Source organism: Xiphophorus hellerii, chromosome 14 (genome assembly GCF_003331165.1).
Source record: "Xiphophorus hellerii strain 12219 chromosome 14, Xiphophorus_hellerii-4.1, whole genome shotgun sequence".
In the NCBI taxonomy this organism is placed as follows: domain Eukaryota; kingdom Metazoa; phylum Chordata; class Actinopteri; order Cyprinodontiformes; family Poeciliidae; genus Xiphophorus; species Xiphophorus hellerii.
This window is the reverse complement of record NC_045685.1, coordinates 22,709,690-22,720,135: the sequence shown is the minus strand read 5'-3', so window position 1 is coordinate 22,720,135 and position 10,446 is coordinate 22,709,690. Positions and strand designations below refer to the sequence as shown.

General features: G+C 36.5%; 1 protein-coding gene across 1 annotated transcript; it reads right to left on the bottom strand.

Annotated features, from left to right (window-relative positions):
- Positions 1–436: 436 nt before the first annotated feature.
- On the bottom strand, positions 437–9,801 carry LOC116733309 (uncharacterized). Its single transcript, XM_032584114.1, has 10 exons — positions 9,611–9,801; positions 9,347–9,534; positions 7,153–7,290; positions 6,188–6,329; positions 5,329–5,506; positions 4,704–4,845; positions 3,539–3,676; positions 2,475–2,524; positions 2,166–2,251; positions 437–640 (listed from the first exon to the last, which is right to left on the bottom strand). The coding sequence occupies exons 1-10, from the start codon at positions 9,725–9,727 to the stop codon at positions 548–550; spliced, it is 1,272 nt and encodes a 423-aa protein (XP_032440005.1). The 5' UTR covers positions 9,728–9,801; the 3' UTR covers positions 437–547.
- Positions 9,802–10,446: the final 645 nt, after the last annotated feature.

Genomic DNA, 10,446 nt, shown 5'->3' with positions numbered 1-10,446 from the left:
CTAACCTAGAAACTCCACTTTATTCAACTTTTGGAGGTTTGACAAAATTAATAAAAAGTTAACAAAACTTATATTATTGTAAGTTTATCTTTCACAAACTCACATTTAGGTTGAAAATCTAAAACAAATTTATTTGACTTAAAGAGTAGAAGATAATAGACACAACTAAATGCGGCTCAAATGTTTTACAGTGCATTTAAGACATTAAGCTGAATAAAAATCCCAGAGATACAAATGCTACACATGAACACAGAGGAGTAAAACCTCTGTAAATATCCGCTTTAATAAAAACGTGATGCCAAATATTCACCTTATTTATACTGGTTTACTTTATATTGATAACCTATAATAATAATTTGTGAAAGTTTCCCTATTTTATAAAAAAAAACTATTGACACAAACTAAATTTACTGAAAACAACCATAACTCCCTGAAATATTTAAAATATACAAGAATTAAAAACAGATTAAATCATATTTAAACAGATTAAATCATATTTAATCTGCTTTTAATCAGATTAAATCAGATTCATTCTCCTATTTGGCCACTAGGGGGCAGCTGTTTTATTAGCTGGACCGAAGCTGCGCAGGTGAACCTTTATGTCTGCAGGCAGCCCTCCTGCAACCAGTTTACCTTTAATCTGCAGAAGAAAACATGAAATCTGTGTTAGATACAGTCATTTAAAATCTTCTAATTAAAAGTGGAAAAAAGTCAAGTGTTTAATTTAACTATCACAACACAATATTTTAATAAAATAAAGATTTATAGAGAAGAGGAACTTTATATTATTGTAGATATGAAACATAAAATCTAGCAATCTAGTTTTCTAGTTTTTAAAATCTCATTTAAAAACTCTACAACCTATATATTAAATGTTGATAGTTTTTCTATCATCTTTGGATTTTTTGTGTTTTTCTCAGCAACAAGATCTGGATCAGTCATTCTTTACAAACGTTTGCTTTATTTGGTGAAGTTTACTAAAATAAATTTGCTCTTGTGTAAAAGCCACTGAATGTTTGTGGTTCTGTTTAGTATGAAATTTTAGTACTTCCATATTTAAGAGACTTTATTTTGTGTCTTTTTTGAAAAGCAGTGACATTTTTTTTAACTGCATCAACCTCCAAACTGGAGCTGGAGAAACAAGCTAGAGTTGCAATTGAGGGCCAAAAATAGCCCACGCCCCACACTTTGGACACCTCTGCTTTATTTATTTATTTATTGCAAACAGATAAATAGTAAAAACAGGGGAAAAAATCATAATAAAACAAATTATTAGGCGCATTGACATGCAATTTTATATCATTTGTTCGAAAAGAAGCAGACAGAAGATTTCATGACTTCCTGCTGTCATGGAAGAAATTACTTTAGCAAGAGTCTGGATGAGAGGAAATAAGAAATTTATTAAAACCTTGCAAGGTGAGAACAGAAATACAGAGTCGTAGGAATCTGTCTATTCTGCTCTAACCAACAGTGGATCTGGTTTCCTTTTATAGGTTCTGGTCAGAGAAGAGAGACTTGATTGGACTATAGGTGTGAATCCCTGATTGTGATGTACCAGAGATTCTGTGGAGACCAACACAGATGGTCTGGCCATTTGTCTGTTGTTAAGGAAAGGAGGTTGATCTTTGAGGCTAAAGGGTTCAGATAAGTCCTGAGTTGGGGAAGTAACACTTAGATCGTCTCCAGGATCAAGCAGCTCCTGCTGTTATATGACACTGTGGAGGTCTATGTGAAAGCAGCTTGACCAAAATCATCATAAGATCATGCAGACACATGATCTCACAAAAGGGGTGAATTTATAAAATTCAAATTATAAAATGTTCCATTGCACTGCCCGTCTGATATTCATTACAAACATTTAAGTTTCCCCTCACCAGATAAACTCTTAAATTATTCCCTCATTGAACGACATTTAAACCTCACATTCTCATCATAAAATGTACAATTATTAATGCATTTTTAATAACAAAAATAGGCCCATCTTATACACCACATTTTCTTTTTGAACAATTTTTAAGCTGGTTTATATTTGTAGGAATTCTGTGGAAGTTGATTGTTTCTTACTTTAAAGATTAATTTAAGTTATGAAATGACATTCGGGATAAATTAGTTTGAATTAAACTCAATTTGTGATGATTTGGGTTAAAAACCAGGACATCACTGACCGCTTTCTCGATTTCGTCTTGTTTGTCTTTCAGTGACAGCGTAGTGGAGATCTTCAGCTTCACAACCGTAAGATGAGCTGAAAGAACTAGAGATAAACATGGTGTAAAGAACTACTTCCTGTTACCTTCACTCCTGTTTCCGTCTTACTACTTACGTTTAGTAAGTAGTAAGACTTACATGTTTTGGGAGGAGGATTTGTAGTTGTCAAAGGGACAGTCATTGCAACAACAGTTGAAGCCGATAGAAATATCATAAGTTTATGAAATAAAGTTTTAAAAAAGTAAGAATAAATCAATTAACTCTCTCACCTTTTCCAACCGTCACAATAACACACCGAAGCTCAGACTGGTAGATCGAACTGGAGACACGATGGAGATAATTCAGTGCAAGAAGACATTTAATGTGTTAAATACAGAGTTGGGTAGCAACTAGTTACATTTACTTGAGAAACTTTTTTGGGGAAAAAATGTACTTTTAGGAGAATTTTTACTAAATACTTTTACTTTAGTAACTTAATTATCAAGTATTTCTACTCTCATTTGAGGATGTTAACGGTGGAGCATCGCGTAATGCGACCTGTATCCGATCTTTTCATGACCGTCTCAACAGCACAGATCGATTCTTGCGTATCCGGTACGTATCCGATTCAAACGCGACCGAACGTCACTGATACTCGACAAACGTCACTACTCTGCGTCCTGATACGAGCAAGCGGGAAGAAAAACAACAACTATGACGGACTTTAAAGAGGATTAAGTTGTTAATATGCTGCTCCGGTCGGACAACAACTTCAAATATGTAAGCTATGCTCCACCGTTAGCATCCATGTTTACCTCTGAGCACTTCTTCTTCTTTATGGCGGTTGGTAGAACACTGAGAACGCTGACGCTATTGCCCCCTCTACTGCGCATGCGGGACACTTTCAGGTCGTTTGCCCGTTCACACTGGAGATCACATTCAGGTCGCATATGTTTGGAAGTGTGAACGGTCATGACCTCTGACATTTACATATTTTATACTGAACTTTATGGCACAATAAAAATACAATTGTGACCTCGTACCACTTTCATTACCAAGATGGAAAAACAAAACCATGTTTACTTTGTGTCTGAAATGGCATCATTAATGCTTCCGGTGCCTTAGCATTTGAAAATGTTCGGAAGAATGCAGCACAATCAGTGATAATAATCACATTTATCATTTAAAAAATGAAAGTTTTGAGTTTTCAATGCTTTTTTGTTTGCAAACTCAGAGAAGAATATTGGTCAAAATGACCGTTTAAATTTTTTGCCCTTACAAAATCTGACAGTGTTGGACGTTTTTCATAAACTGTCATATTTGTTATCATCACTATGAATGTGCAAATACTGACCTTGCTTGGACAATGAAACAGATGGGGTGACTCTGTCCATCTTCACGTAAAGATGGCGTCCACTTCAGGGTGAAGTTCCCCGGTCCTGACGAACTCTTGACCACGTTGTACGGCCCGCTGAACAGGACCCCACTGATGCTTTATCGATTATAAAAACAGGTTTACTATGTGATGTTTACACTGCAAAAACACAAAATCTTACCAACTGTTTTTAGTCTGGGCTTTTATCTTATTACACTTGAAATAAGTAATAAGTATAGGAGCTTGATTTAAGTAAATAATTCCTTAATACTGATGAAAAAGTGCAGGTTCTATTGGCAGATAAATTTACTTATAACAACCTTGCTTGGACAATAAAACAGATGGTGGCACAGTTGCCTTGCAGTAAGAAGGTCCTGGGTTCGATTCCCAGCCCGGGGTCTTTCTGCACGGAGTTTGCATGTTCTCCCTGTGCATGGTGGGTTCTCTCCGGGTACTCCAGCTTCCTCCCACAGTCCAAAAGCATGACTGTCAGATTAATTGGTCTCTCTAAATTCTCCCTAGGTGTGAGTGTGTGTGTGTGTGTTTGTGGGTGCGTGTGTGTGTGTGTGTGTGTGTGTGTGTGTGTGTGTGTGTGTGTGCATGGTTGTTTGTCCTTTATGTCTCTGTGTTGCCCTGGGACAGACTGGTGACCTGTCCTACCCCACCTCTCGCCCGAGACGTTCACTGGAAATAGGCACCAGCCGACCCCACTAGAGACAAGGGTGTTAGAAAATGGATGGATAAATGGATGAAGACATTGGACACCCCTGGCATAGCGTGTCATGAATGTTCAGGCTATTCAACAACGGATTTCCTGTAACCGAGAGTAGTTAGCACATTTAGCAACGAGTACATAAGGATGATTGACAGCGCTATCCTCTTGGCACTGATTGGTTGTTTTTGGTCGTTAGTGGTGCATTTCTTCAGACAGCAACAGCAGCTCAAGGAGGAGGTTGAGGAGATTGATGTTTTCACAGATTATTTGTCTCCTAACAAATATGGTAATATAAAACATTTCGTATAAAATAAAAGTAACAAACTGCAGCTTTAAGCCAAATGTTACCAAACACATCCTGATTTAAATAAAGCACCTGCTCTATTTATCATACTGGATTCATTGTTTGTGTGTTTTGCGTTTCCTTACTTAGACTGAGCTGCTTCTGCCCTGATTTTGATCTCCAGAGTCTGACTGACGGGGCTGTAGAACCGAGCTCCATGTTCTGGAGTTGGAAACACAAATCTGGGCAGATAAACGCCGTCTGTGCAGGACGGAGCAGCAGAACCCACTGGAACACAGCAAGAGAGAAACAACCTCAGTCTGAACTGAAAATATTAGTGCAGAACTGTTTGTGTGTAAATTATGTCTACGGCACAAATTATCCTGCAGAAACGTGTTTAGAAGATGAAACTTCCTGTGATAATGTATTACATCACAGTGCATCAGCTTATTAGCACAATTATTTATTTCAGTAATCCCATTCAACAAGTGAAACTCCTGTTTCTACTAAATTCATTACACAGTGTTAGATATTTAAAATGTTTATGTCTTTTACTGTGATGAGTAAAGTTGAAAGAATATAAATTAGGATCAATGAAAAAGGAATTTTAATGCAGGTCGGACGTACGGATGGTTAATTTTATCTCCTTTTAAACTTTAAGTTGTTAAATTCCCAGCTGGGCTGCTGAACACAATTAACACAACTAAACACCTGAAATTATTTGCTCCTTGTTGTTGTTACTATGGTAACCAGGTGATCAGTTGACTGTACCTTGAAAAGCAAACTGGACAGGAATCTTGCTGATTGGATTGTTGGTAGTTTTCACCTCCTGTGACCCGTTAGTCTGAGTCAGAGTGATGGATTGTCGGGGGAAATCCTCCATCACCATCTGGACGGCGTACCAGCCTTCATCACTGCTGGAAGTTGCCCTGAATGACAGGATGCAGGTCTGCAAAATCAGAAAAATTAAAATAATCCTAAGGGAAGCTGCCAGATTAGTACACTGCATTTTGTATTTAAATAAATCTTACGGCGGGTTGACAAAAACGCCTCAAGTTCGACACTTTGAATACAGACGATGCTGCGTTCTCACCAAGCGCGTTACGTGTCTCTGGTTTACATTCAAAGTCAGATGCATCAGCATCGCTCTAGCCGTTGTTTTCCTTTGCCTGCTATTTGTCGGGCACCTTGGATGCGTTTGACGTGTCAAACGCTCAAAATCTTGCCATGCTATAGACGTGTGAAACGCGTCGTGACGGGCCCTCGACGCTCCTCCACATAGGCTTTGAATGTATAGCAAACGCGCCTGACGCTCAAAATGCGTTTGGTGTGAACGCATGTTTAGAATACCATTAGTATTCTAAACATTTTAGCAGTGAATATCACCACAAACTTATTCTAGGGACAAAGTAACTCCCACCAAAAGTAGAAAAGCCATTTTTAAAGATTTTTCACGATGAGTGAAAAATCTGCTAAAGTCGCTTAAACTGGTTCTGCTAAATATAGAATCCTTACCAGCAAAAGGACTTTTACTTAACGGGTATATTATTGTTGTAATTTTTTGTTAAGTGTTGCTCATGTAGCATTTTGAACTGAATGTGTTGTAGAAATAAATCTCCTTGTTACTTACAGGTGAGAGGCTGAGAACAACCGGAGGCGTGCAGGGCGAGTCGCACTCTGATGAGGAAAGGTTGGCATATCTGCATTTAACCTTGTCTCCATCGGGGTCAAAGGCCAACAGGCTAATATTTCTCTGACAGTTTGAAGGAACGCTGAGGGAGAGAAGATACATCCATTACTGTGGAACCTGGCTGTATTCACTTCTTGTTGTCCAATTATTGATGTTTTGCTCTTTTTCCCTGATTAATCTTATAATTTATATTTTTTTAATTCCTCATTGGTGCCTATATATTGAGGCATTTTTCCTCCTTTGCTGATATATTTATTAATTGCTAGAATAAAAAAAATATTTAGTAAGTCAATTTGATCCAAAAGGGAAGTCTGGATTGTAGCACTGTTATCCAGCTGTAATAATTAATAATATGAGTTACAGCAACATTTAATTTCCCTCTGGGATCAATAAAATATGTAGAATTTAAAAATGAAGGTTTCAGATTCCAGCTTAATTAAAAATAACATCTAATTAAAAACTCTTTACTGAAACTTCTGCTCACAATTGTTTCACAGTCAAGTCTTGCAAGATCACTTAAAATATAAAATTAAAAGCAGTTTATTTTTTCCAAAAAGCTATTCAAATGAAAACATCTGATTTTACTCCTTGTAACTCAGAAAATATTCGTCCAATGTCCAGCCTGCTGCCGACAGATAAGATAAGATAAATCTTTATTGTCATTGTCACAAGGACAACGAAATTTAAAAAGTGCCATCAGTCAGTGCATGTGCTTAAAAACAAAAAATAACTGTCTCACAATTCACACACAATGTAAGAAATAACAAATAACTGGTAAAAAAAAAAAAAAAAACACAAAAAAAACTTATAACTCATCTAAATATGGATTTCACTAATTATATCCAAGTTTATAATTTCCTTGTCATGAATTTCATAACTTGTGATCCAGATGGCAGCAGAATCACCTCAGAGCTGGAAAGATGGTGGTTTGTGGTGATGAGTTGGGTTTGTTGGTGTCGGACCGGGTCCTCAGTTCAACACCAGTCACTGCTCTCCAGTCTACAATGGCATTACGATTACCTAACCAGTATGAACTGGCAAACCTGGATTGGACAATCAGAAAAGGTTTTCAGACGGAGTCAAAAACGTCTCTTGTAATTTGAGATCTGTCTCAATAAATAACCAAACTTTCCAGTCAATGATGAAACATGCGATAAAGAAAGTTCGTAATGTTATAATTTACTAACTACTTTTTTTTTCATTTTAAAATATAGAAATTTAAATACTAAAATGGACTTAAATTTACGCTGTGATTTTACTGTGGCTTTCCTGGGTAATTTACCCCAGGAACTGAAGAAATCTGATAGATACCTTCTGTTAATACCGTATTATTAGCAGGTGCAAAGAAAGGCTATAACTCGCAGGAGGCTTGATGTGGAACCACCGTCATGTTTGGACTGGAAGGACATAATAGAGGAAATCCACGCAATGGAGAGACTGACTTTTTCTTTAAGACTTGCCACTTGTAAATACAAGAAATACTGGAAGAAATGAATCACTCATCGTAGCTCGACACCAACCGTATAATTTATGTAACTACCTATTTTCTTCTTCTTTTTTTTTTTTTGTTGATTATTACTCAACTGCCTCTGTCAAACTAGGTGCTCTGTAATTTTTGTTAGAGGGGGGGTCTAACTGTTCAATGTATGTATGTGTATCTATAAAACTGTTAAAATAACAAAAATAAAGTTTAAAAAAAATATATAGAAATTTATTTTACAGCAGAGTACAAAATACATGATGTGGTGGAGAAACACAAAATAAACAAACAAACAAAAAACAAGGAAAATATTGTGTATTAATGAATGAAGATTAATAAATCTGTGTGTGTGGGGGGGGGGGGGGTGCGGGGGGGGGGCATATGTGTGTGTGTGTGTGTGTAAGCAGTAATGGTGATCTGAATGACATTATCAATGTGTGGAGCAATTGAAAAAAAACAATTGCTTCACACTATTATTATTATTATAATAAAAATAATAATTCTAAATCAATTAATTATCTGAGAGAGGCATATAGACATACATTGGATCATTTAATAGATTTTATAAATTATTTCCACTAGGGGGAGTTTGTTGTATTGTATACAGGAACTACATGGGATGAGAAAGGAAGAATAATGCAGAAAAAAGGGAAAAGAAGAGAAAAACAATGATTATAGTACATAAGTTATGTTGTTTATAGTATAAAAGAGCTTCTGAGTTTCTACACCATGTTCCAAATTATTATGCACAGCAGATTTTCTAAACATTTTATGGATTATAAAGATCTGCAAACGATCATTCTTTGAATGTGCATCATTAAATGGTCACATGAACTAAAACCAAAAGCTATTTCAATCAAAAACATTTTAACAAACTGAGTTACATGTTAACATAAAACCCCTTCTTTGATATCACAGCACAATTCTTGATCCATTGAACTTGTGAGTTTGTGGAAAGTTTCTGCTTGAATTTCTTTGCAGGATGTCAGAATATCTTCCCAGAGCTGCTGGTTGGATATGAACTGATTTCAGATCTTCTGCTTGAGGAAACTCCAAAGGTTCTCAATAGGGTTGAGGTCAGAGGTCAGAGGAGGATGGTGACCACACCACATTTTAACAGCTGTTCTCTTCATCCTGTGAATTTGTCTAACAGAAACCTTCCTCATTATGCCTTTATCCGTACAAACCATCTTTGTTCTGAATCAGCCACAAATCTCTTCACAGTACGACGATACATTTTCATTAAATATCTAATATTTTCATACCTTGTCATCCGGCTCTACACTATCTGATGATTTTTGTCAGCAGAGATTCTTTCTCTTTCCCATATTGCTTGAAACCTGTGACCTGCTTAATAATGTGGAACATCCTTCTTCAGTAGATTTCCTTTAATTGAGCTCACCAGACAAACTAATCTACCAGCTCTCTGAAATTAATTATAGTAATTCAAAGAGCCCTGTCACACAATACCATCTATAAATTTAATAGCACAACAAAAAAATTAATCTTTATGACACTTAGATCCGATTTACATAATAATTTGGGACACGGTGTAATTTTGCTCACATTGATTATTTAAACAGCCAAACATTGATTTAAACATTTAAATGTGGACTCACGCAAGCTGAAATGGAGAGTTGTTGGGAAGCCGCCGAGTTGTGATTTTTTCACTCTGACACCAAGAACCACTCACTTCCTCAATCTTGGTATTTACAAGAATCGTACTTTCAACACCACAGTTTTGAAATGTGCAGCCAAATGTACCGTCTTGGCAAGAATCAAAGTTAAACTTTACGCGAAGAATCACCTGTTGGTTTTTAAGAAGTGAGATCAAGTTTTAAAACACTTAAAAACAGAGAAATGTATAAATAATTTGTACTTACAGAGATGGATCCGTCTGAGTTAGTTTCTGCTGGGTAGTAAGTCATCATAGTGCCACGATAATGAGTGGATTGAGCATCGCTGACCAGCAGCAGCAGCAGCAACGCAGAGAGCAACATGTTGCAGCAATCTGACTCTACAGGAAAACTGAGCTGCTGGAGATCAGGAGGGTTTATACTCCCACAGGAAGCCTCTCCTCTCATCCACCTCCTCTCAGTTTCTACTGACGTCTACTGAGTTTTAACATGGATGTGGGCCAAATATTCACATTCAACATGATTATCATGCAGGAAAACAAAAAGAGAAAAACAAACCGATGTCATACTGAAAAATCAAGAAATGCAGGAAGTAAACTGAAGTCAATTTGCACATTTCCATTTAACTGCTTCTTTTAAAACATCAATGAGGCTTTATTGTAACGGCTCCATTTAATCTTCACTCTCTCCGCTTGGATCCAGATAATTTAACTCACTATTTTCACTTCATCGTTGATTCTAGCAGCTGTTTAGTTTGTTTTTGTGGTTTGTTTTGGGCTTTTTATAACTAACTGCAACATCGAGCAGGAAAAAAGAATCCCTGGCCAAGCAGGTGGAGCCCTAATGTTGTAAATTTGAATAATGTTTGAATGTTTGCGACGTTATGAAAGAAGAGGCTTTTGTATGGCAGAGTCTAAAAATATGTGATTATTTTTTACGTTTATATTTGAGAAATTTATGCAGCTCTAAATTACTTGTTTGAGACCATCATGTGAAAGATAAACTAAAATTATTTTTTAATAAACATATAAATTCATCACTGGTTTTTTTTTTTCCAAACACTGAAATTGATTGAGTTAGAT

Bases quoted from the DNA above. Each gene is read 5' to 3' on its own strand.
- LOC116733309 (XM_032584114.1), bottom strand. From the start codon at position 9,727: ATGTTGCTCTCTGCGTTGCTGCTGCTGCTGCTGGTCAGCGATGCTCAA. The intron at 4,846-5,328 runs GTACAGTCAACT...GCTGTGTTCCAG, and splicing joins TGTCCAGTTTGCTTTTCAAG to TGGGTTCTGCTGCTCCGTCC. The intron at 3,677-4,703 runs GTAAGGAAACGC...TAATCGATAAAG, and splicing joins GCAGAAGCAGCTCAGTCTAA to CATCAGTGGGGTCCTGTTCA.